This window comes from Boleophthalmus pectinirostris, unplaced genomic scaffold (assembly GCF_026225935.1).
Source record: "Boleophthalmus pectinirostris isolate CB_2022bp ecotype Guang Dong unplaced genomic scaffold, ASM2622593v1 HiC_scaffold_13, whole genome shotgun sequence".
In the NCBI taxonomy this organism is placed as follows: Eukaryota; Metazoa; Chordata; class Actinopteri; order Gobiiformes; family Gobiidae; genus Boleophthalmus; species Boleophthalmus pectinirostris.
This window is the reverse complement of record NW_026571036.1, coordinates 13,002,507-13,029,848: the sequence shown is the minus strand read 5'-3', so window position 1 is coordinate 13,029,848 and position 27,342 is coordinate 13,002,507. Positions and strand designations below refer to the sequence as shown.

Sequence of the window (27,342 nt, the reverse complement as noted above, 5' to 3'; positions counted from 1 at the left end):
CTTATTTGGTGGTTAATCATATTATCAGTGTAACTTTCTGGAGGTGGTACGTCATCTGCGTCATTCCAAGGGGATGTTTTATGCCATACTGTGGAATATATATATAAGTTTTAATATTCATTTTAGAAACTGAATCCAGGATGAGGCTTCAACCTAAAATGTATTAGAAATGACGGAATTCACTAAAACACGTTTCCTGAGAGAATGAAATCTGTAACTCAAACCAAATACGAGCTCATTGAAGGTGTGTCAAAACTGCTTTAATAAATAACTGGGATGATTAAGAACAATGAAACATCGTCCAAAGAATGAAAACTGTTTTTGCTTTGTACAAAAAGAACTCAAGTCCCTTGTAGAATAAAAGTATACAATATGCATAATCCAGCTTTAACACCAGCAGTGCTGCATCTTAAGTCTTTATTTTGTTGTGTCCCATTTACAGAAAACACGATGGCGCTTGAGACAATGACATGATATGAAATGGGTTGAAACTTTTGCGATGAAATTTTGAACTGAGTTGGTAACTTAAAATGTGCTATAATGCAAACATGAAAACAAAGACATTTGACCCACAGGAGCCAGTGAACTGGGCTCTCCTCCTCCACAGAACTGGGATCTCCACAGAAGCAAAGTGAAACAGGGAGCACTTTACTTTAGGCGAATAAAACACGCCACAATACACTTCACAAAGAGTTACGTTCTTAGAGAGAAAACAAACCAACAACATAAAAAGATGATACACAAATGCAGGACTCTTTACAGTGAGGCACCGTACGCATACAGGACTTCAGACAGCTTTACAAAGGATCGCAAAGGGGAAGTCTTACTTTTGGTCATGTCCCTGGGATGTCACAGGGTCCTTATCCAATCAGAACTATTTTTTTTAATTTTTTTTCATTTGGAAAAGGAATAGCCAAATTAGAGCTACATCCACGTTTTAATCTATAGCAAAAGGCTCACATGGATCTAACCAAATCCAAAATCATATTAAATAAGACCAGACATAAAAATCAGCTCAACTGAAACAACTCATAATAACAACAGTTTAAGAAAATAACGTGGCTACTTGGAACACTTAAACCCATATTTTTCACATCTAAAAATAATATAATAATATTTTCAACATTGTATTTATTTTATATTCCCCAAAGACAGATCATTTGTAAACCCCTCAGGAAGCCCTCAGCTGGTACCTTACAGTAAGGTTTAACTTTGGGACTCTGGATATGATGTGTTATAAAACCTGCCTATTTCAACTGGCATAAATAAAAGGAATGGCATTGTAAAAAAAATAAAAATAATATTAATCATATATCAATAATAATAATAATAAAAATGTGTGACTTGTCTTTAAGTTACTTATTTCAAATATACACAGCGACTCCTTTAGTATTTACATATATGTACAAAGTTGTGTTTTGATCAAATACCTTGAATGGCGTTGCTGTGAAATTGAACTTTCTAAATGTACATCCCTTTGAGATGTGAGAACGCGGAGGTCAAACGGGGCAGCGCGACTCGGAGCCTCGGGGGCTCAGTGGAAAGGCACTTGCTACCAACTCAATACTGCAAACTCCTCGAACCGAGCTTTCACTTTCACTTTCACCAACCATAACAGAGACTGGACAAACTATGGAAGGCCACGTAGTAGGCACTGGGGTTGGTCCCCTCTCCCTCCAGGCCATGGTTTTGGTAAGGCTGGCGTGGGACGGCCACAGGTGGTGGATCAGAGAGTGAGAGAGGGAGGGGTCACAACACGCCCCTCCCTCACTGTCTCATAGTATCTGCCCCATACACTCAACAGGAGCCTGTGACAACTCAACTAAATCATCTTAAACACAAATGTCTTTATACAGATAGCATGTTCACCTCTTCTCCAAATGGTTCAACTCCAAACATAAATTGCAGAGAGATCTTGCCTCCTGAAAACAAAACTAAGCTCCTTCTGTACATCTGAAAGAAAATAAAAAGAAGAGAAATAAAAAAAGCATGTTCACTGTGCTCAAGCCTCCTGATCAGGTGACAGTGACAAAAACATGAAACCAAACAAAGAAGGGCTTGTTAACACAAAGCCTTTTCTCCTCCAAATAGTCCAAAATAAGATAGTAGCTGCCTGGCAGCTTCTCGCTGGCCTGCGAGTCCTTGCTTGAATTGCTTATACACAATGATCTGTCAGGTCCTTTTTTTCCCGTTACACGGTGCTGACATTTTTCCAGCGGTTGTCTTTGGGGCTGTAGCCGGGGGTCCGGTGGGGTGATTTGAGGGGTGGACTGGAGCTGTGCAGGGTGCAGATGAGCGACCCACTGGACTGCACTGCAGTCTTCGAGTACTTGGAGCCTGCCTCAGCTCCACAACTCTCCTCCTCCAGCTCTCCCTCTGTCTCAGTCTCCTCGTCCCCCTCCTCCCCCTCCTCACACGTCCGACATGACGTCGGGCCCATGAGCTTCCTTCGCTCCTGCTCCGCCTCCCTGTTGCTCTCTTTGAGCTGCTGGGACTGTCCCACCACCACACGCAGGGGCTCCCACTGGTTGTTCACGTTATCGTCAGTAGGGGGCCGGCTCCTCTCGCGCTCTTTTCTCCTCTTACGGGTCCACCACACGCAAACGATGATACAGAAGAGACAGAGCAGGCAGAAGACAGCACAAAGGAGGGGCACCAGGTAACCTACGGGACCAAACAAACTCCATTAGAATTAAAGCACACCTTATGTAACATGAGCCCCCATGAGCCCCATGCCCCTGTCTGTTAGCACTCACCCACAGAGGGGGGCATGACCCGCGTCTCCACTTTGACCTCGGTGACGGCCAGCAGCATGGTGCTGTTGTGGCGTTTGGACAGGGCGCTCACTATGGTGCTGGCCACCTGCTGCACCAGGCTGTGGTCTGGGAGGTCCTCCGGGTGGAAAGACTATAACACAGCACATAAAAAGTTAGGCTCACTTTGTTCTGACAGACCTACACCCAGCTACAGTGGAACCGTTCCCATACAAAAGCAGATCAAACCTAGATTAACTTACAATGGCCACTTCTACAGCATCCTGGTTTGAATGTGAAATGTCACAGAGAAGGAGAAGGGAGTGGTCCGTCGCCAGGCTGCGGATGTCGGGCAGGTACCTCAGCTCAAAGCAGATATTCTCCACAGTGGTTCCCTAAATAAACACATACAACACAATTAGTAAAAACACTGCCAGGAAATGGTACCAGGGTGTGGGCACGTAGGAGAGACTTACCCTGGGCACTTTGTCCTGGCCAAACACCAGAGTGATCCGCCCGCAGCTGTTGTCCAGGTGCCCAGAGTTGGGCTGGCACTTGGTGGCTGGCTGTGGGGGCGAGGGTCCTGCCACAGAACACACCCCCCACTGGTGACAGGGCGGAGAGAGGCAGCCCAGGTACTTGTGCTCCACACACTCTCTGCCCGCCGGACACACCTGCCTCTGCTCCTGCTCTGAGAAGTGGAGCTGACATGGCCGCCGACCACACACCACCTGACATCACACATGGAAAGAAGTCAGTAAGTCACAATGGAGATGGGGAGCAGGTAAAATTACAGATGTTTCTTGTAATCTAGCTAAGTTCAAGTCTCTGATATTGTAATGTGCAAAACGTACTTGAAAACACCATGCAATAAAACCTCTCTAGCTCGCCATCTAGAAGTATAGAGTTTGGAGACCGCTCATAAAAGTCCCAAAATAAAACATTTAGATTTAATAGACAATTTCCAAAACAATGGTGTAGTGAAGATAAGGCCGGGCAAAACAGCAAAAAATTAACTGACTGATCTCGATTTTTATTTGCCTTCATTTTTAAATGTTATAGTCTTGTCTTTTAAAACAAAAACGTCATATTCCTTCCTCCAAAGTGTGAACTCTGCTCCAAACCACATTCTTTTATGGACAGAAAATTGGCAGTAGAGAATATATCACTGACGATTAGACAAGGAGGAATATCCATCTTGATTAAAATTGAATTAATCACCCAGCCTTAAGCTAAAAACCCAAGTGGATAAGTAATGCCTTAAAGATGATATCATTGCATAACCAAAATAAGTGCAACCTTTGAGATTTGCTACTTAGAAGACGCATTGTGTAGCTTTTCTTGTGGAGGCTTTGTCTGTAATGTTTCACAGTATGGGATTAAACCTTTCTAACTTCATGGAGACAAAACTAGACCAAGTTACAGGTCAGATCTGTGGAGAGGCAACCCTTTTCACAGTCAGAATGCCTGTTTTTAGGTATTTTTGAGCAATAAAACCAGATGTAATTGAATAAATATAAAGTAGAACAGTTTAATGTCATACTGCGGGAAATTCAAGGTAGAGCAATGACATCGATCTTTCCATAGCAACAAGCAAGTAACAAACCCCCAACCAAAAAGTTACAAAGTGCACCTTTAAAACTATTTTAATTAAGAATTTTTTGGTTGGTTTTGGTCCTAAAACATACAAGAGTGTCAGTAAGAGTCTTCTACAGAATTCAGAAAAAGTAAATTTTCCTTCAACCCTAAAACCATTAAGTCTTCTGCTTCCTTCCACTTTCAGAAGAACATCTCATCACAGTTACATAAAGCGCTTGGCCACCAACAGGAGACCTATGGAAAGGCTAAATCACTAAACATATACCCATTTACACCATATCCTGTGTCATGCCCCGGTAACAAATGATCCAAGCAACTGTCCAGATTCATTTTCACAACTCAGCTGCTTTTAGCGTCTGTTTGAACTCCATGGGAACAGTAGCTGGAGGTCTTTTTCTATTCTACTCTTAGGCACACAATAAAGGCCTGATTGTGTGTGGTGGAGGTGCTGTGTTACCTTTGTACAGGCCACTTTTCCGTTGAAGCAGTGACAGCTGTTGCATTCTTCCTCCCAGCGGCTGCCGTGAGGGAACTGCAGCCCGGCGTAGTGGCAGCTTTTTCCTATGCCGATGACTGGGGGGAAATTGGATGGAAAAGTTAATATTTTGGCAGAAAAGTGCAAATTTAGATGGGGAGTAGTAATGAGGATAGTTACATTCTTGACAGCGGGAGCCCCGTCTTCCGAGAGGGCAGATGCAGCGGTAGCCGTTGATCTCGTCCACGCAGGTCGCCCCGTAGGCACATGGCGAGGACTGGCATTCGTTGATGTCTGGGGAAAAGGGAATGGAAACAGTTTTATTTCAATGTTTTCAAAAAATGGAAAAAAAAAGTCAGACAACAGTACACAAGCAAAAGCTCCAAAATACCAGCCACCTAGTGCTTCTGCTCAATTTCATTTCTTTCCAGCGACTAGGTCAGGAATCAGAACACACTAGAAGGTTTGCAAGAACCTTGGAAGTGTGAGTTTGGGCACCGGGCAATCAGTGAAGAGCCATACATTCTGTGTTGGCAACGATTCCAGAGATTGAGGATTTAAAGCCAGAACAAAAAGAATGTTTGATGAATTTTATCAAGGGGAAAGACGTTATTGCCCTTCTTCCAACGGGGTTTGGGAAAAGCTTAGTATTCCAGTTAGTCCTGTTAACGGCGCATTACATACCTCATGACCAAATAGCAACAACTGGTTAAATTTTAAAAAGTACCACCTACCGTCGAGCAAACAAATTCTAATGCTGCGAGGTTTGATGAATCAGGCTACCAAAATACAAGGTTATAGACAAAAGTGCCTTGAGGGATAACTAGGTATGCTTTGAAAAAAATTACAATTTCTAGTATCTGAAATCTGGTTCACTCTGATATTTAAAGTCATAATTTGGCATTTTGAAGTAAACTGCTTAAAAATGCATTAAAATTTCATTTGATATTCAATACAGATTTTGAAAAGATCATTTTAAAAGTTTTTTTTTTTTTTTTAGAAAATCTTGTAATCATTTTGTAATTTACAAAACTAAATAATAGTATGTGTTTATTACACCATGTGGTCTTAAAATAAAACTGAAGATCAAACTGCTCAGAAAAGGTCAAATTTTATCCACTATCGAGTATTTTTGCTCATAGTTTTTCTGTTGATTAGTATCTGATTTTTGCTTTGACTTTTCACAATTTTAGTTTTAAAAGACTAATATTTTGTTGATTTAACTAATCTGCTCAAATTGCTCTTTCTAACCTTTTATTATGTGATACAAGCCAACAAGGTGTCATGACATTTTTAAGTGATTTTTTATCCCATTTCCTACTAACATAATCAATTCATATCGAATTATCTGGCCATTTAAACCAAATCCCTCTATTCACATCCCATTTTAAAGTCCCAACCCACAAGTCGACAATGCCGTATCTAAATAATTCATCTCACGCGACCTTTTGGACTCCCCCCAAAATACAATCGGACACTCATCACTGTCTCTTTTCACCTATAAATAATTCAGGCAATCATACACTACAGCTAAGCCCAATGCCGATTTAAGCTGCTTTCAATGCTTCACTTCACCACACAATCACCACGAGAACCCTCAAATTTTGGGACAGAATTGGTGAGCGGCGCTATCCGGTCGGGGACAAAAGGGGTTAGGACAAGCAGAATTTCAGGGTCACTGGGTAATTTGTCTTGCGTGTGCGTTTGTGTGACTGTGCGAGTATGGAGGAGGGTTGACCTTTGACCTCTCGAGCCCGAATTTAGGTGTCAGGGTGTCCATCCAGCCTTGGTACTCACCCCCATCCTCCCATCCTCCTGTCACTCAAACATGCTCTTAATCATAGTGGGCTACTGCTGGTATTGTCTGAGACGGTGAAAGCTTTTAAGTGATTTTCTGTATATTGTGATCCACTGTGAACGCGAGCTCTTCTCCCCCTTGTTGACATAAGCTGGCAGTTCAATTGCTTTCTTATTTTACTCTTTATTTTACATTTTTATTGATTTACTGGTATCAACTAGACTTGGAACACCTACAGTACTTAGATACAAACTTTGATTTTATTCTTATACATGACTTACTAACTTTCCAAATCATAATGGTTGTGTTTTCATTCTTTTAAATGATTTTTAAAGTATTATAATAGCGTGATTTTGACCCTTGGTAGTAGTTATGAATTGTAGCTGTTGAAAAAGCATACTTTTTGGTTAAAATGTACCTCAACATTATTGTATTTACATGACTAGTTTAAAATCTAAATCTTAAGCTATAGTGAAATCATAATAAAGTTAAATAAACACTTAAAAACATATTTTAGACATTTATACCCCAACATGCCTTATTTTTTATTCATTCTTTTAACTCTTTTTTTCTAGAAAAGTGGAAGAGGGAAAAAAAGGTAAAGAGTAAATATATAAATTGTGAGGGCCCAGTCTCTGGACACTGTTGATGTGAATAGATTTGTGGAAAAAAAGTAAAAAAAACCAAAACAATAAATAAAAAATACACACTTTTTAAATTGCCTCAATAATGTGTGAGCAAATACTTTTATTTCTTATTCATTAGGATTAATTCAGACTTAGTAACTACTTAATTAAAACCCTATCACTAAATCTTAACCCCTTAATTAAAATAGTTACTAAGCCTGAATCATTCTTATCGAACTTTATTTAGAGAGCGCCTTTCATACAAAAAAATGCAACACCAAGTGCTTCTTAATAAACTTTTAAGAACGTATTATGCTTTATTAAGGCTATTTATTAAGACTAATTAAAGTGTAGTCATTATGCAGTGGTTGATACAGTGGTTTCTTATTTTAGCTTGAAGAAGTTATATTAGTGATTAATTAATTATAGTTGCAAATTGTGTAAGGATACATTATAACATTTTGCTTGTGAACTGCCCTTTATTTAGTGCCATACAGATGTTGGGGCTCTTATTACTCACTTATTCGACAGTCAGGTCCAGCGAACCCGGGCGCGCACTCACATCGGAACCAGTTGACCCCGTCCACACATATACCGCCGTTGTAACTAAAACAAAAAAGGAACCATATTATGACACTTTCTGATCTTATAATGTTGTTTCCTCATCATAAACATACCTGGAGTTGTGTTTTGTTTCATTCACCGATGTTTAAAACGCAAAAACCCTGCATAAAGAGTCTGCGTTCTTCACTCAAACAGAAAATACTTCCACCTTAACTGTGTTGTTGATGTCATGTGGTAATACAAGAAGAGCTCCACTGTGTTTTTAAACTACATACACTTTCACTTGAATTATTTGGAAAATTTTAGACCTGTAATTGCAAATCTCTACAGAATAAAAGATAAAAAGGTAGCTGTCAATTTGAAAACTACCGTGTCATGACAATCACAAGGTGGAGAGGAGCGTTTTCAGCTTTGGAAATGTAGACAGACTAATAATAAACGATTACTCAGACATGTGTGAATGAAATAAAACACAAGTCCAGGTATGTTTTTGAGGAGGTAACATCATTCTAACATGTCTTAAAGCTCACAAGAGTTCATTTTGCGTAATATAGGAGCTTTAAAAATAACTATCTGGAGAGCCACATCCTTCCAGCTGCTACAAAGCTCATGTTTTTGTGTCTCAGTCGCGGCGGTGGGGGTGACCATTCAACTCATCAATACAAGCTAGCACTTTTCAGATGCTAATAGGCGTGTCCAGACCCCCCCCCTCTGCTCTCCTCCCTCCCCTCCTCTATCCTGGTCCTCCTCAAAGCATTACCCCCCCCTCCCCAGGTCGCAAGGGAAGTACAATGGGACCGACCCGCTCCACCCCCCCGTTCCCCAACCTGCATTCAACCACCAAAAAAAAAAAAAAGAAAAAAAAGTCCCACCTCTCTCCATTCTTTTCAATATCGCCTGCCCTGAGATGCCTCTTTGAGCTTTGATTTAAGACAACTTCCACGGCGCTCTCGGCTGGCCCTCCTCCGCCTGCCTGCACCCCACCCACCCAACACCCCAAAAAAAACAAAAAAAAAAACACCCTCCCTCCCCACCCCCACCCATCACGTGAGCTCGCCTCTGATGTGGAAGATGCTCGGAGGAAGGAAAGAAAGAATAGGATGTGTGGGGATTACAAAGCAGGAAATGATACGTACCATGGGTGAGGATTGCAGTCGTTGATATCTGTGGAGAGACGAGCTATTGTTAGCATTGTTAGCTCATCAAAAACCTATGATAGAAGTGTTTTTATTTCTGTTATATGAACACCAATACTAGAACTGTAAAAAAAACAAACATCTAGACATATTTTACTGTGTTGTTGGATAACTGTCAAATGCAGTGAACGCTTTTTAAATCCTGTATGGCATAAGGTAATAGAGTTGTGTAAATAAGCCTACACTTTTTATTGGACTAAAATAACTTCCTTAGCTTCTTATTATTATTTCCATGGAGATGTTTCTTTGGTTATAATCTTCCACAGTATGGGATAAAACATCTCAATCTCCATGGAGAATGTTTTGACCTATGATTTTAATATTCTATTTCAATTAAATTTTCTTTGCAACCTCCAGAAAGTTACATAGTATAGCTTTAAATAATTTCACCAAATATACCGTATTTTTCGGACTACAAGGCACACTTAAAATCCTTAATTAATTTTCTGAAACATCGACAGTGTGCCTTATAATCTGGTGCACCTTATGTATTAATTCTGGTTGTGCTTACTGACCTCAAACTGATTTTATGTGGTACACGGTGCTCAAAATCTGTCAAAATGTTTTAGTATGACTTTGGTAAGTTACGAAGCCTCTGCTCCAACAGAAGCTGACCGCATCAGTGCACAAGGAGTGAGCCGTTTTTTCAGCGCTTATAATTTATGCAAATTAGCCATGTGGCTTTAATTTTTGTTTCTGTAAAATGTAAACAAATGTGAGCAAAGCTGCATTAAAAACATTATTACTCAATGTATACTTGAGTCCTCCTCGTAGGAAATAAAAAAACATACTTAAATGATCGACCCACATTCACATTCATAATACACATTCACCAAGACAGGGAGGCAATGCCCGGCGAGTTATGCCACGATCTGCCAATGGATCGTGGATGCCTGGGGTAAGGAATCAGTCTCAAGTGTCGTCCGTTTGTTTCGCTTAATGTGCCTTATAATCTGGTGCTCCTTATAGTCCGAAAAATATGGTACTGCATTTATTTTGGCCATACAATTTGGTTCTTGAAATATGATTTAAATATGATTCCTTAAGGAATTGCTAATAATAATTATAAAGCTTTATTTATTAGATACCGTCTGATTTTTTTCATTTTTTTGTTTCACTCACTCAACCATATCATGCATATTTTTAACCAACTTCCCCTCGAAGACCACTACAATCTCAAAATCTCCCTCACTACAATCTCCCAAAAACTGGATACAGTAGCGAGTACAGTGTTTTTAAAGGGAGACACTAGCTGCAGCAGAGAGGAGCAGAAATAGTCATACTTTGTTCACATGAGGGGCCTTCCCAGCCTTCTTTGCAGATGCAGGTGAAGGTGTCCCCTCCTCCCACACAGGTCCCTCCATTCAAACACGGACTGGAGGCGCACGAGTTGTTCTTGGCTGCAAATCCAAAAAGAGTGAGTCACAAAGTTAGAAATAATATCATAGATAAACACTCAAAATAAACTGGAGTTGGAAAATGCCTATGTAAAAACAGATTAAAATTTTGGGAACTGCATTTTCTTTTTATTTATAGTATGTTTATGGAGAGGATGAAGATGTTGAAGATAACCACTCTGCTATAATTCCTATCTCGCTCTTTACCTGTGTTGCAAGTGTTTCCGCCCCATCCCGGTGGACACGCACAGCGGAAGGTGTCCCCATGGTCATAGCAGGTGCCTCCATTACTGCAGGTGGTGGCGTCACATTGACTCTCTCCTGTTTGGACCAAAATACAAAGTTAACAACGAGATTCCAGATTAGAATGACTTATCTTCGGGCTGCATGCTTATGGAAAAAAATCACTATCACGATTATTTTTGGTCAATACTTGAAATCACGATTGTTCAAACGATTATTTTTTTAGTTACACGATGCATTTATTCATCATTTCTCAGAAAAAAAAAAAAAAAAAAAAAAAAAAACACCCTAATTTATACTTTAAAACATTAATGTATCCAAAATAAACTATACATCCAGCTGTTCTACAATCTCTATATTAAAAAAATAAAATAAACCAAAAAAATGGATGCGTGACAAACTACCAAATACCAAAAATACTGAGTACCGAAAAACCGAACATCAGATCAGTGACATTCCCTGTTCACTGCTACTCAAATGTTAAAATATTTGTTATTTTTGTTTTTATTTTATTTTATTTTACTTTGTATTCTTCTTCTCATATCATAATTTCAACTCGATTATATGAGTTTGGTGATCGTTTGACACACAAATCAAAATGATGATCAAAATTCAATTAAATTGCACAGCCATAACTTATCTTAATATTAGTCACCTTAAACTGTGTGCCCTTTTTGTGTAGTTAAAGGTGCACTATGTAACTTTTTTGGTGGATGACATTTTTTAGACTTGGACAAACTTTATCAATCCATAAGGGAAATTACTTGGACACAGTAGCTCACAAAATTCTACTGTGACACTGCTACACTCAGGTCAGAACATAAAAAAAAAAAGGATTGGAAATAGTACTGTTTTGCCTGAAATGTTTCACCATATGGCTTTAAACTATATTTTGCATTTATACAATTACAGCTTTTTTATTGCTAGATAAAACACACCGAACAAGGCCACCTCTCCATAGATCTGATCCATAACTTTGTCTCAGTCTCTCATGGAAATAGGTATGTTTAATGCCATACTGTGCTACATTCAAGGCAAAGATGACAGACCCTCAACTCAAAAACCTACACAGAGCAGCTTTAATTACACGGACCAGAAACAAAATTACGCAAAGGTTGGAGTTGCCAGATTGAAAAGCTAAAAGACAGCCTAAAGATTTACCAGTGCCATAAAAGCCTTGAAATATTCGAGGATAGAGTAAATAACGGCAAAGTAAGAGATTTGTCCGCTCATAAAACTTGACGTTGACATGTTTTTCCGCAGCAGTAAACAAAGGCATTAACACAGAACTCGCATAACTCACGCGAATGACAGGTCTTGCCCTTCCAGTTATCGGCACACTCGCAGTAGAAGTCGTTCATGAGGTCCACGCAGCGCCCGCCGTTCTTACAGGGGCCGTGTCTGCACTCATTCACGTCTAAAGCAAGGGCACAAGAAACGATGTGAGTGTTACGGAAAAGGGGAGGGGTAAGGCAATGTCGAATGTGTTTTTTGGGGGTATAAAAATGAAATAATGTGCTTACTGAGGTCACAGAGGAGCCCCTCCCACCCGTCCGGACACACGCACTGGAAGGAGCTGATGCCGTCGATGCACGTGCCGCTGTTTTGGCACGGGTTACTCACGCAGTCATTGATGTCTGGAAAAGTGGAAAATGTGTTTATTTACAAGTAGTATTATGAAACTGAGCTAAAATGTACTTAATATGATCATTATTAGGGCTGGGAGTCCCTCAGGATTTGATACGATACATAACCTCAATACGATATTATCGCGATATGATGATAAATGTGATATATTAATGTTTTTTAACAACCAAATACATTTTAACAACAAAATTTCTTTGTTAAACCACTACTTGCACAAAGTTAATAAGAAATTCATCTATTTTAATTGTCAAAACAGTGAATATGGCAAGTACCTTACACAAAATAAGCACCAAAATTGTTCTGTGGTCACAAAAAAAAAAGCTAAAAAGACAAAAAAATATATTCTTGACAACATCCACCTTCTTTAGATAATTTCTTATTTGAAACTACAGTAGAAATGATGCAGTCCACTTATGTGTAGACCTGGTTTAGCCCTAGATTAGACCTGGAATAGTCCCGTTATAGACCTGGTGGTACCGGAAAGCCAAATCTTTTCGTTAAGAGGTACTTGTTTGACAGAAATATATTGAGAAAAAACAAACAAAACAAAAACTATGATATATATCAAAACAGACTGAGCTTATTGAGCCCTCCTCAGTTACTACTGTGAACCACTTAACCCCAGGTGAATCATACAGACGAGCTGAAGAAATGTCTTGCCCATGGACACAACAACAGCTAAACACAGACACCAACTAAACCATTACCACCATATTCCATTGCAACCAAATGTCTACAAGTTTGAATGGTACGTACTTTCGTGACAGTAGATGCCACTGAAGCCCTGGTCACAGATGCAAGTGAAGTTGCCGGTTGGATGGCTCACACAGCGCCCCCTAGGTCCACACACGTTTGAGGAAATGTGACGCACTGCAGAGGAGTCGTTGGACGCCACGGCAACGGTGCAGCTGTCAATCACTAGAAACAATACAGTTCAGTTTATGAGTTTATGAGTACTTTCACTAGGTTGGTCAAAAATGCTTTCAAAAGTCAACACTCAAAAGCAAGTATTCCTGGACTGAAATGCTGCTTCCCATTTGAGAACAGAAATCTATGGACTCATTTAAGTGACTAATTGACTAGTGGATAGTTAAAATACTTGGAGCTCTAATTCTAACTACATCCCAAAATCTCTAGTGATCTGATCCAAAACCTACACCTTTACCCACACGACCAAATAGTCATGATGAATTATTTACCTTGACATGGGGTGGTCTGACAGTTCTCCTTCACGGTGGCACAGGTCTTGCCCTCGTAGCCCTCCTGACAGGCGCAGTAGAAGTCCTGGCCCATACTGTGGCATGTGGCTTCGTTCTCACAGGGGTTTGAATCACAAGCGTCTGCGGGCGACCAAGTTGGAACCTGTGAAGAATTAAGTGTTGATATAAACATTAGAGATAGAAGGTAGATAAAAATAACTATAGACACAAGATAGCACAACTTTATTCAAATCAGGGCATTAAGGGCATATTGTTTACCAATAAAGTAAAATTTGCTTTGTCCATTACAGATACGTAAGTAAGAGCAGCTCTTAGGGTTAAAATGAGATTACTGTGTGCTGTCTGCATCCAATTTCAAAGCGTTTCACCTCTCTGTACCAGAAATTGTGCTGTTAGCATGCTGGTTGCTCTTAGTATTACAGTAACAACAAAACCCTGCTTTGGATTCTCACAAAAAACTCAACACAGTGAATAATTAGGATGCTTGGAATGTGTTAAGGAAGTGGCACCGATAGTGTCTCCGCTCAATTTCATTTTCTCCAGCAAGTAGGTCAGGAATCGGAATACACTAGACGGTTCACAAAAACCCCGGAAGTGCAAGTTCGGACACCAGCCAGTCAGCGAAAAGCCATACATTCTGTGTTGGAAACGATTCCTGAGATCGAGGATTTAAAGCCGAAACAAAGAGAATGTTCGGGGAATTTTATTAAAGGGAAAGACATTATTGCCCTTTTTCCTACGAGGTTTGGGTAAAGCTTAATATACAAGTTAGTCCTGTTAGCGGCGCATTACATACGTCACAACCAAATAGCAGCGATTAGTTAAATAAAAAAAGTACCTGCCAACCGTCGAGCGAACAAATTCTAACGTTGCAAGGCCAGGCAGTTTCTACGAAGTGAAACCGGCTGATGAATAAGACTGAGGAATAACTCCATTAAAAATCAACTAGTCCTGTCACAGTTTTAAGACCGAAAAATCAGAACTAGAACAGTAATATCCTATGAAGTAAAGAACAAAAGTTGTCCAATATCAAATGAAAACACATTGAAATCTAAAATCCAGTTGGAAAAGTGAAAGCAAATGTACAGTGGGGCAAAGACAGCTAAAGTGGTGAGCTGCTTAGTCTGGCTGTGCTCTGCTGATGTTCACTATAAATCGAAGGTAAGTGGAACAGCCAAGTAAAGCCTCCCAAACGTCCCTAAGCTCATCAAGGGAAGCCACACATTCACTGGTACATCTGCCCGCCTCCTAATCTCTCCAGATTACTCCAAGACAAGGCTCACACACAGACACCCACAAGAAAGACACCGAACCAGGGAGACGTAGGGTGCATTCAGATTTGTTATATGGTTAAAAAGAGCCCATCTTAAAAGGTGCACTGTGTAACTTTTTGGTTGTTTTTTCTATAAATATGTCATTGCTCTGCCTGGAATGTTCCACAGTATGACTTTAAACAGCTCTGCATTACATTTATTCAATTACAGGTGGTTTTAGAGCTCAAAAATACCTAGAAAAACAGGCATTCTGACTGTGAGCGGGGTTGCCTCTACACAGATCTGACCTGTAACTTGGTCTGCTTTAGTTTTAGATAGAAAGGTTTAATAATTCCAGACAAAGCAATAACGTCTCCACGAAAATAAGCAAATGACGGACCCTGCGCCAGAAAAGTTACACAGTGCACCTTGAATCCTGATGTGGAATTGGCTTGGTTCTGTTCTAGTCCTGGTTTAGTCCTGATCTAGTCCAGGTTTACAGTAGGTTTGGGTTTAGTCTTTGTTTAATCCCAGTTCTGATGTAGTTAATCTGCAAATGTGAATGCAAATCAATGGTTGGATGGTTGAAGGAATGTCTCAATACATATATTTTTCAACAATATATCAACAATGTGATAAAATGTGAATATAATTGTCTCAGTTAAGGTTCCAGTATTACACAAAATGTAAATGGACCATGAAATTAACCACAAAAAGGGGCAAAAATATTAATTTATTCCCTTGCTTGGAAAATTACACTAGTCGCCACTACACTTATCAGTCTCTTTCTGAGGGAATTTGAAAATCAAGCATATCTCCAAAACAACAATTGCAATATTATAAATTTTTCTATACATCCTACACCCCGTAGTGGTTCCAAAGTTGTTTTCTACTGAGTTTTTTGTCATATTTTCAATTTTTTACATCTGTTTAATTTGATCATTTCTGCTCTTTAGATAGAATGACTCTCTTCGGACCATGTTGATTGTTTGAAATGTTAATAATAATTTTATATGCGGCACATTTTATTACCTTAAACATGGCAGGACACGAAACGTCAAATATTTGAGAGTTATGATGTTATTGCAAAATCATCACTCTCATAAATCGCCAAGAGGTAGACGCGCCGGTAACTTTTGCTTTTCCTACACGCCACAAAACCTCCATTTGTGTAAACAGGAGCGTGCATAAACTCAAACTTGCACCCATTTGCCATTTAAGGCTCTGGAGAGGGGCAAAAGGGACCCAGCCTGTAGCCCCTCTGTTTAGTTTAGTGACAGGAGCAGAGCCATGTTTCTTTAGCCTCTGCGTGTGTGTGGTCAGGGGGTCTCTTGTCCATCCACAGCGCATTATAGAAGCAGCCACAACAATATAGGAGGCCAGACCAAACATGCACTTTCACTACTGATTGGAAAATACAGTGTGATCATGGTCCAGAATAAGCTGGGACATATTGAAGCTTTCAGAATCTATGAAATTGTAATTTACTTTTATAATATACTGTCATTTTGGTAACTTTTAAAGATGCACTATAAAACTTTTCTAGTTGAGGGTCGGCATCCATTTTTTAATCCATGGAGATTTTATTGCTTTGCCCATAATTGTCAAAATCTTTGTATCATTTGTTCATTCATTTTTCAATATAAATCCAAAAACAAGAAAACGGTTTTTGAGTTTGTGTGATTAATGGAAAATCGGATAATGTCCATTTCCCATTTTTGTGACTTAAGATGCGATGCTGGACTTTTGCGCCGCATACCAGACCAGGACTGAGATTGGGACCAGACCAGGACCTGACCAGGACTAAGACCAGGATTGAGATTGGGACCAGACCAGGACCCGACCAGGAGTAAGACTGGGACCAGACAGGAACCAGACCGGGAAAGAGACCAGGACTGAGACCGGGAAAAGACCAGGACTGAGGCCGGGAAAAGACCAGGACTGAGACCGGGAAAAGACCAGGACTGAGACCGGGAAAGACCAGGACTGAGACCGGGAAAAGACCAGGACTGAGACCGGGAAAAGACCAGGACTGAGACAGGGACCAGACCAGGACTGAGACAGGGACCAGACCAGGACTGAGACCGGGAAAGAGACTGGGACCATACCGGGAAAGAGACTGGGATAGGACCAGAACCAGACCAGGACTGAGACCAGGACTGAGACTGGGAATAGGACCAGGACTGAGACCGAGACCAGACTGGGACCAGACCAGGACTGAGACCAGGACTGAGACTGGGACCAGGCCAGGACTGAAAATGGTTGAGTCCTGGTTCATTCGTGGTTCATTCGTGGTTCATTCGTGGTTCATTCGTGGTTCATTCGTGGTTCAGTCCTGGTTCAGTCCTGGTTCAGTCCTGGTTCAGTCCTGGTTCAGTCCATATGTTGCACAAAAATCCAGCATCGCAGTTTAACCCACGGAAACTGGAAACGGATGCTATCCATTCATTCATTTAAACACAAAATCAAAAACTGAAAAAAACAAATAGTTGAAGAAAATAGTTGTTTTTTCGTTTTCTTATTTTTGTTTCATATAAAAACATCTTTAAGTGAATAACTAAGTTTGAAAATGAACACAGGAATATTGAGAATTTAAATGAACTGAATTTACTGTAAACACTTTTGAGAGGAATTTGTGCAAAAAAATGACAACAGTATAAAACGTTTTGTCACCTAACTTACGGCGTATCACAAATGTATTCCTACTTTAAAGCTGTATACAAATTCGGAAAGACGGATCAATAAAATGGGCGTGCGCGTATGTAATAAAGTAAGGTGATACTGAGGAGCGTAGTTTTGTTTCTGCCCGTAGTACTCCGGCACGGCTCCAGCGTCGCCCCATTCAAACGGGCTCATATTTATAGTAGAGATGCTAAATCAGGATTGGCTCCTGACCAGCAATGTCCTCCATTCTGTGCCCAGGAGATTCGCGCCAGTGTCAGTTTCCTTATTGCTAACCTACATTTAGTTCGAGCAAAATGGCACCGGCTCAAACGAAGGGCCATTACACAATCAGACCAATGGAAACACGACATGAAATACTACAGACAGAAGGAATAAATACTGAAATATCACGGTGTGCAGTTGTGAAGATTTATTTTTTATGATTAATTATTTACTTTTCTATTTAGTTCTTCATTTATAAAATTTTAATTTTATTTAATAGTCTTATTTTTTACAAATGATTATTTATTGTGTATACATTTTTTAAATAATTATTTTTTTATACATTATTTAGTTTTGCTCTATTTACATTTATTTAAAGGTGGTATACGCTTGGAGATGCAGTTGCTTGACCTGCAAAATTCCAAAATATGGGATTAAATGTATCAATATCAATCTCCATGGACACAAACAAATAATGCAGCCAGGTCAGGTTACAGGTCAGATCTGTGCAAAGGCGACACCCCTCACACTAGTAATGCATTTTTGAGGCATTTTTGAACAATAAAAACACTCATAAAATACCATACACACTACAAAAATTCAGCAAAACAATAAGATCTCCATGACAACAAGCATTTACCAAATCACTCAGAGGAAAAGCTACATAATACACCTTTAAGTTTATTTAGCTACAGGCAACGCAAGCCGAACCCAGTGCGTCTTCCATAACCTCGGCGCAACTGTTCCCCCTTAGGTTCTTTATATGTCTCCAGCTAAGTCTCCTTACTGCACAAAGGCCTTATGCAGCTTTAAATATAGAGTCTCTGTGTGTCCAGCGCAGGACCTGGGGACACTTGAGCCTCACCTCACACAGCTGTCCGGAGAACTCTGGCGGGCACTCACACACGAAGCCCTCCAGCACCGTGTGGCATTTGCCGTTGTTGTGGCACGGCTGGCTGTCGCACTGATTCCTCTGCTTCTCACAGTGAATGCCAAAGAAGCCGGGCGGGCACAGGCACCGATACCCATGCGCGCCCTCCTGGAAAAAAGAAATATGAAAGAGGAGGGTTAGTTTATGTTTAAACAGCCCATATTATGGCATTTTCTGATCTGTTATAATGTTACAAAGCTGGAGTCCTGTTTTGTTTCATTCACACATGTTTAACACACAGACCCTACATATTTAGACCGAGTTCTAATGTTTACATAGTGGGTGTAAAGTTTACGTGGTCGGTGTCATAGGGTAGGTGCTCTACATTATTATTTACTTTTGCTCGCAGACATGTCAAACTCAGGCCTAGGGGCCAAATTTGGCCCACGATATAATTATATTTGGCCCGCAAGATCATATCAAAGCTGTTTTAGAGCTGGCCCACCAGCTACAGATAGACTATAGAGACATTTATTTAAAAATTTGTTATTATTTTATACTATGCTTGTTCTGGATTCAATGTTTAAGCAAAACTATTATTATACATTTATTTTAATAAGAAAAGGTTTAACATTACATAGCTTGAAAAAAAAAGAAAACATACAGATGTTGTTGAAATTTCTCAATAAATATTTCAGCTGGCCCACGACTAAGTCCCAGTTTTTAATTTTGGCCCTCTCTGAAAATGAGTTTGTCACCCCTAATCTAACGTAATTTCATTCTTATTTTATATGACAATGACAATAAAGAAATTGAATCAAATCGAATCATGTGGATGATTTCAGCCCTAGAAATGTTCATCTCTAATGAACTAAAAGTAAAAGGAGCCGTTAACATGAAAACTGTTGCTTCAATGACATTATTTCCATTCTGAGTTTCGGAGTAAACAGACTAATAATAAAAAGTTACTCAAAAATGTGTGAATGAAATAAACACAATTCCAGGTCTGTTCACAACATGGCGTAAAGCTCACAAGAAGCAATTTTGTGCAATTAAGGATCTTTAAAAGCATAGTCTACGGCCTCTTGTCTTTTTTTGGCAATTTATTTTTTCTTTTTTTCTTCAAACTAGGTATAATTGTAGCTTTATATGCTGCTTCTAGTGGCCACTGCGATTTCAAGTACTATGTGACATCACACAAGACTGCCCTCATTACAGCCAGGTGTTTCACAAACAGGGGCAGAGTTTGAAGTGTGCATACCTCTGACCAATCATAGCATTCAGATTACAGTGTAGCCAATTCAATGAATCCATGGCAAAAGGAACCTGGACGACTGAGGGATTTTACGCAAATTCAATGAATTGTTACAGCCTTATTATTCATTTACTTCTTACTTATTTCCTGAGTTGATCAAATACTTCTAAATAGCAGCAGCTGACCTATTTAGAAGTATTTTTAGAAAGTGCACCTATAACCTTTCCCAGCACCATAAATGAATCAACTACCCGGGAAAGGAATGTGGTCACCGTGATTCTGGCAAAACATTTTAAGGCTGATAGCTGAGATTTAACCATTACCACATGAAGGAATTGTTCAACCATTCACACTGAAATGGCGCAATTAGAGATGCAATTTTAGGTACTTTGAATCAAATACAATACTGAATTTTTAACTATAAAGTGCAAGAATTTCGAACATACCTTACAAGTTGCTCCATTCTGACACTGCCCATGACATCTTTTCAAATCTGAAATGAAAAATGTATATGAAGAAAAATCTGACTCATTTTTGAACTTGTGTAATATTACTTTGAGTTATTACTAAAAACAAAGCTTGTGCAATTATTTATTTCTTTAAAAAGTTTGAAAGAGAAATCACTTTTAGTGAAGCCAAGAAAATGCCAAGTGATAATAATAAAGCATGCAGGTTGGGTCACGACAGCAGAGCAGCAGCTTCCAGGCAAGATGGGTTACCACTTGTGTGAAAAGTGAGTTCTGTTTTACACCACTACACCTACTGCAGTGTAAATGTGTGCCGATAAAGTTAAGGCTTTTCAAAAGGGAGGAACCAGGAAGAAGAATAAGGAGGACAGGGACTTTTAAGAAGACAGTGCCAACAAAATGTACTGACTCTTATCACAGTTCTGTCCAGACCAGCCCGGAAAACAGACGCAGTAATATCGACCAATCATATTTTTGCAAGAAAAAGCATTGACACAGGGGCTGCTTTTGCACTCATTTACATCTGTGAAGGTAGGAAGCAGAAGAACCTCATTTTAAAAACAAAATGGTCACCAAAAAAAAGAAGAAAAAAAAAAGAGCCCAGATCTTATAGGTCTTATAGTAAAAACAGAGTATGTAAAACTGAGTCATGTGAGCTTTTAGCCATGTTATAAGCTTGTTATTTCATCAAAAACATACCTGGAGATCTGTTTTGTTTCATTCACATGTTTGAGTAGTTCTGTTCCACCTTGTGATGACATTTAGTGGTAGATTTAAGCTTAACTATTGGATATTTTTACCCTCAATTTGTTAATTTTGTTCAATACTAATAGAATAATCTTTTAAGTATTTTTGAATATTTTTGTTTAATCTCTTGTAAAGTTGAGTTTGTAATAATAATACAATTTATAATAAAATAAATAAGCAAGATTTGTGTATTAAACATATGAGTAAAACAAAATAAACCTCCAGGTATGTTTACGATGAGGAAACAACACTACAACACAGATCAGAAATCGAAATATAGCCCCTTTAAATCGAATCAGATTGAAAGTGGAAGTGTGTCTCTTTTTCCGCACGAATGGAGATCAGTCAGCCCTTACTGTTTTCCAGTTTCTGTTTCAGAGTGAGGAGGCTTTAGTTTACAAACTCCCTTGTAACCAGAAGCCGGGTTGGTCCGCGCCATTAGCATATTATGTGTCACTGTGTACAATAGGGAGTAAGCAAGGGTGGTATGTACAGGCATCATGGAAATATTTGATAATTTGAAAATGACTAAAAGGGAGATAGGCCAATAAATTATAAAGATATGACTGCAACACATAGTTATAACATACTTTTTTAGTTGTCCTACATTGGAAGGGCCCTCAAGAGCTCAAAACATACTTGTACTACTAACTTACAGGTATTTGTAACCATAACTACTTTTAATATTAATACAGGAATCTCAATTAACTGCTTACATTAAAACTAATTATAAAATGGCCAAGTACGGTATATTATTGTCCCCTTACATCATCTTACTTAGTTCAGGTTAGGTCAGGTCTTAGACAGGTTTCAGACATATTTACAACAAAAATCCTTTGTCAACTTTTAACTACTATAGTGAATATTCTTTTCTTATTTACACTATTATAACTTTTTATCTATTAATTCTGAAAAAATGTGACAAGGCAAGAACACAGTGGGCACACTGCATCTTTGATTAGATTTCTTTAAATATAGTTTTGTTTAGTTTTTCTTTCCATGTTGACTGTCTGGCTTCAGAAAACGTCAACTCGACTTTAAACTCAAGCTAAATGATTCTCATGCTCCTCCTTTAGTCTTTAAATACAGTTAATGACGAAAAACAGGTTTGTCCATTTTTATGCAAAGTAAAAATCAATAAATGATGGCACTTTTTGAAGGATATGCATGATTTGCCAATTGTGTCCCTTCACAGCTGATCTTGCGGCTGTATATACCCCCTCTATAGCTGAACAATTCTGATGTGATTGTGATGTGATTCTGATGTGATTGTGATGTGAGCCAGTGTGTCTCAATAAAGTTTATTTAAGTCTATGTCTATGTTTATGAGTAGATTTGCGATTTATGTTTTAACAATAGCATTTTGTTCAAAGTTTCCACTGGGGAAAGAACTAACAAAGTCTGAAATATGAACTGATACGAATCACATTTCAGAACATGTTTATACCATGCTAATCTCTTTTCTAATCTTTTTAAAAAAAATAAAGAATAAGATACTAGGTATAATAAAACTTTTTTCATTTGAAGAGGATATTCTGGTACTTAAAAAACTGCAGGATTTGCCAATTGGGTCCATTCAAATTGCAATATCGGTTCAACTGCGATTCATCCTGCAGCCCTATATACCTCCCTCCTTAATTCTGTAGCTGTATAGGCCAGTAGCAGTGGTTAGGGTCTGGGAGGGGGTAGTCCTCCTCACACACCTGTCCCCCAGTGAAACCCTAGCCTTCACATACATTGGGGCAGGTAACCCAGGAGGCCAACTGCAGTGTGTAAGCCGACACTGGACACTGGTAAGGGGACACTGAACGCCGCAGATCCCCTTCCTGATTCCGACTCCACCCCTCACGGAGCCTCACACAACTTTGTTTACCAGCAGCGCTCAGACATTTCCTGGCCTCGCTCTGGTCACGTCCACTCGCCAGGAAGACGGCACTACATGAATGCGGATGTGTACGTACACGCTGGTACTAATAAAGTTTTAGTCAAAATGCACTTGCTTACACAGTAAAAATGTAACCTACCAAGTGGAGTTTACGCACTTAAGGTATAATTTTTTTTAAACACTGTGTCAAAGAACTAGTAACAAAATTATATAGAAGGTTTTCATGCCAGGCGCCCTTGCCGTCACTCTCACTCTTACTGTTCTATGCAATGAAATACCATACCTTGAAGAAAATAGCCATTTAGTTTTTTTTAATACTTTGCCAAGACCTACTATTTGGCGAGTAAATAACACCATTTAACTGCTAAGTGCATCCATAAAGGCAGAAAAGTTGTGTGGTGACTTTGGTTGTGGCCATTAGCAGACTTTTGCCTGGTGCAGCCCTCTGTGGTGCAGGGCTGTGGTATTCACAGCATGAATAATACATGAGTTTGGAGGCTCACCTATCTGGCAGGTTTTTCCTTCCCACTGCGGGGGGCACACGCACTCAAAGCCATCCTCCAGATCGATACACGTCCCCCCCTGTGCACATGGGTTCGACGCACACTCGTCCAGATCTAACAGATAAATAAAAAATGACATCTGAAATAATCATTTTCCATAAGATAATGACCAAAGAGTCATAGGCTGGTGCTGTACAGTAATAACATGTGCTGGACATGTGTATGACAATGTGAGCTATAGGAGAAGGTCGTACTGTTGGCACAGGTGGGACCGCTCCAGCCTGGAGGACAGTTACACTCAAAGCCCGTGAGCACCTCGTGGCATGTGCCTCCGTTAGCGCAGGGATCTGAGACGCACGCATGCTCCACTGAAACAACAAGAGACGTGACTTTAGACACACTGGAGCTGTGATGAAGCAGAGACAGTCTGAGCTCTGAGGGGGTCGTACCGATCTGACAGGTCTTCCCAGAGTAGCCCTGAGGACAGGCGCAGTAGTACTCGTCTGGCTCTGTGTTCATGCAGGTGCCTCCGTTCATACAGGGCTGGTGGCGGCCGCAGTAGTTCAGATCTACAAACAGTGAAGAAACAGTGTTAGAGTTATACATCTAAAATAAGAGCCACAGAGGAGGCTGCAGTGCAACAGTCTAACTCTGCCTTCAGAATGCTGATTGGCCCTGTGCTGCTTGCGTTGGGAGTTACTAGGAAGCTTGAGGCGCTCAGTAGAGCACCAGCTGTCAGTTCTGACGGGAACCACTAAGTGTTTTCACAAGCACTCTGTTACAGAGCGAAGGAAGTGTACACTATTTACAGCATGGATCTCTTTAATCAGATGGATATTGTACTAATAGAAATGGCCATTTTGGCCACTGCAGTGTCTGTGTTTCCAATACACTTCTCAGGTTTTTCATTGTGAAAACAACCTCCACTACGGCCCATCTGATCCTGGCTCTTACTCTAAAGGCCAGGTCAGCCTAATGCTGGTAAATAAATGAGCAGGGATCTGTCTCCAGCCTGGATCTTCAGTCTCATCCCCTGAAGAGCCCTCATGACGAGGCAGTGCAGGAGGATCAGGTGTCCCCTCCTCTGCTCAGATAGCACAGCAGTAAAACTATCTGTGGCTCTCCAGTGCTCAGGAAGCAGCTAACATCTTACTACACTCATTACATCAAGACAAACAACCTGAGCGAGGAATATGAGGGCGGGCTGGAGCACCCTGTCCTCAATCAGTGACACAGCACCTGATCAGTTACAGCTTGGCTTTTACAGCTTTTACAAACACATTTACACAAGTGAACATCAAATATGGTACAGTTTCAAAACTTATGTCATAGTCCATACCTTTGTCACAGAGCAGGCCTCCCCAGTTCCTCTCACAGTCACAGTGCCAGGGCTGGGTGCAGGTGCCGTGGACACATCCAGGGTAGAGCACGCACTCGTCACAGAACTGCCCCTGCCAGCCATATTTACACCTGAAGAACACACAGAGAAATCAGTCCTCCCACTCTCCATCACTCCAGTGCAAGCCTGCACCTCCTCTATGTACTATTGTACTCAAAGCCCCAAGGAACCACTTTTATGTTGTTTTTTTTCCTGATACTTTTGTTCCTGTGCAAAACAAAGCGCCATCAACGGCTCATGCCCATAAAATCTCAGTTTTAAAAAATGTATTGAAAAAAAAATAAATAAAATTCATACCACTGTAAGCAAATACTTCTACCCTAATTACTTGTCTTTTGAAGGATTTCTGTAATAACAAATTTGAGAGACCAAAAGAACCCTGCTTTGCGATATATTGTTTGTATTTTGAGTAGCGTGGGAAGCGGGGGTCTGTGTGGACAAACAGTGGAAACACACCTAATATTGTCCCGGCTCAAAGCGTCCCAAGGCCTTCAGCCGCCTAATCTTAGTGGAGGGTGACATTCCAGGGCAAGAGGGTTAAGAATACTTCCAGCAGCTCCCATGTTCCCCGGCGGTGCAGGGTGGGACGTGGGGGGGTATGAGGGGGGGTATGTGTGTGTATACAGTGGATGGGCCGTCTCATGGAGCGAGGCTATTCCGAGGCTGAGGTGTCGTCGAGGCAGCTGTCTTGTCAATTGACTTCTATTCTGAGCGGGACCCCCTCTCTCCTGCAGACGGCACCGCTGCTCCCCTCTCAGACCCTGCTGTATACTGGAACCACAGTATCGGGGATCTGTGTACTTTGGAGTAGTTGTAGTAGTAGTGGTGCTTTCTATGACTACTACAACTGCTAATACTGTGGGGCCAATTTGTCAATTTGAAAGTGATGTTTTCAGATTTTAATGACATGTAAACAGCTAAATGTGGTATGATTAATCTGATTTCTTTCTGATAATGGTTCCTCACATTACACACAAGATGTTGTTTGTATGTCAATTAAATTAATCTAAAAAGGTCCAGAAATCAAATAATAAAATTTTAGTGAGTCAACATGCACAGCCACTGTCACCACCATCACTGCTACTAATACTACCACTACTACTAGTACTGCTACTCGTACTGCTTCTGCTGATACCTCGACTAGTACTGCAGGTCATATTGCTGGTACTACAACTAGTACTGCTAATCATATTGTGGGTACTTCAACTAGTACTGCTATGCATACTATTGCTACTTCTACTAGTACTGCTACACATATTGCTGGTACTTCAGTTAGTACTGCTACTCATGCTATTGATATATTGGTACTTCAACTAGTACTGCTACTCCTAGTGCTGGTACTTCAACTAGTACTGCTATGCAAACTGTTGGTACTTCCACTAGTACTGCTAGGCATATTGCTGGTTCTTCAAATTGTACTGCTACACATATTGCTGGTACTTCAAATTGTACTGCTACACATATTGCTGGTACTTCAATTAGTACTGCTACGCATACTGCTAGTACTTCTACTAGTACTGCTACGCATACTACTGGTACTTCTACTGGTACTGCTACGCATACTACTGGTACTTCTACGCATACTACTGGTACTTCTACGCATACTACTGGTACTTCTACGCATACTACTGGTACTGCTACGCATACTACTGGTACTGCTACGCATACTACTGGTACTGCTACTGGTACTGCTACGCATACTATTGGTACTTCTACTGGTACTGCTACGCATACTATTGGTACTTCTAGCACTGCTACGCATACTATTGGTACTTCTACTAGTACTAGTACTGATACTGGCTAGTATTGCTACCATTACTGTTACTGCTGGTACTGCTGCTGCTACTGCTGGTACTGCTACAAGTATAGACTATTACTATTACTACTTCTGTTCTAAAAGCACAGTAGCAAGTGAAAAGTCCTCAGTGTCTTAATGCTGCTTAATCCATATCCTTCCTTTGATAACCCAATCACATTTGACAGCAGTGAAGCAACATCACTCAAAGTTTAGCCAATCCAGTCGACACCTCCACCGCCCCAGGATACGAAAAGCGTCATTTGGTGGTTTAATGCTGAACCATTTCATTCTGCTTACTCATCAAAGACCGTAGGCGTGATGTGATGTGTCAAAGGTTGAAAACGCCCAGAAAGTAATCCGGGGGACACAGCTCTGAACTTGGTGGAAATGAGTCCGAACAGGTCTAATGTGTGCTAATAAAAATCCCAAATGCGTCAGGATGACAAGAGGCACGTAGCGTTGCTTTGTGTTTCTCTAAGGCCCATAAAAGCGTGATGGATTGTGAGCAGTGAAAGGCGATGGCAGTGTTTGAATGGCACTTGGGTAAATTCATGCCAGTGCAGGATTTCTCTTTACCATTCATCCAGCCACACCGCCTTTGACTGCAGCCTGACATTTGGGAACAATATCCGGCTTCACGACTCAAGCTATGTACAAACACGAGTGTGGAGGAGGTAAGACAGTCAGGGAGGATACTGCAAACTACTGCATGTTGCCACTACATGCAAGAGAATGCAAGTAGGGCTAATAAGTAAGTAAG

The 27,342-nt window shown here is 40.3% G+C and overlaps 1 protein-coding gene across 1 annotated transcript in view; it reads right to left on the bottom strand.

Annotated features, from left to right (window-relative positions):
* Nucleotides 1–248: 248 nt before the first annotated feature.
* The window catches only part of jag2b (jagged canonical Notch ligand 2b), a 68,413-nt gene continuing 41,319 nt past the window's right edge, over nucleotides 249–27,342 (bottom strand). Inside the window, exons 6-26 of the mRNA XM_020929798.2 lie at nucleotides 24,725–24,855; nucleotides 23,835–23,954; nucleotides 23,640–23,753; nucleotides 23,386–23,499; nucleotides 20,660–20,773; nucleotides 20,230–20,276; nucleotides 18,523–18,696; nucleotides 13,498–13,660; nucleotides 13,055–13,216; nucleotides 12,175–12,288; nucleotides 11,955–12,068; nucleotides 10,616–10,729; nucleotides 10,295–10,411; nucleotides 8,952–8,979; nucleotides 7,772–7,857; nucleotides 5,008–5,121; nucleotides 4,810–4,925; nucleotides 3,230–3,484; nucleotides 3,017–3,148; nucleotides 2,757–2,907; nucleotides 249–2,664 (exon numbers count right to left, since the gene is read on the bottom strand). Coding sequence (XP_020785457.2) covers nucleotides 2,192–2,664; nucleotides 2,757–2,907; nucleotides 3,017–3,148; nucleotides 3,230–3,484; nucleotides 4,810–4,925; nucleotides 5,008–5,121; nucleotides 7,772–7,857; nucleotides 8,952–8,979; nucleotides 10,295–10,411; nucleotides 10,616–10,729; nucleotides 11,955–12,068; nucleotides 12,175–12,288; nucleotides 13,055–13,216; nucleotides 13,498–13,660; nucleotides 18,523–18,696; nucleotides 20,230–20,276; nucleotides 20,660–20,773; nucleotides 23,386–23,499; nucleotides 23,640–23,753; nucleotides 23,835–23,954; nucleotides 24,725–24,855 — 2,953 coding nt within the window. The 3' untranslated portion in view covers nucleotides 249–2,191. The remainder of the gene's footprint in view (nucleotides 2,665–2,756; nucleotides 2,908–3,016; nucleotides 3,149–3,229; nucleotides 3,485–4,809; nucleotides 4,926–5,007; nucleotides 5,122–7,771; nucleotides 7,858–8,951; nucleotides 8,980–10,294; nucleotides 10,412–10,615; nucleotides 10,730–11,954; nucleotides 12,069–12,174; nucleotides 12,289–13,054; nucleotides 13,217–13,497; nucleotides 13,661–18,522; nucleotides 18,697–20,229; nucleotides 20,277–20,659; nucleotides 20,774–23,385; nucleotides 23,500–23,639; nucleotides 23,754–23,834; nucleotides 23,955–24,724; nucleotides 24,856–27,342) is intronic.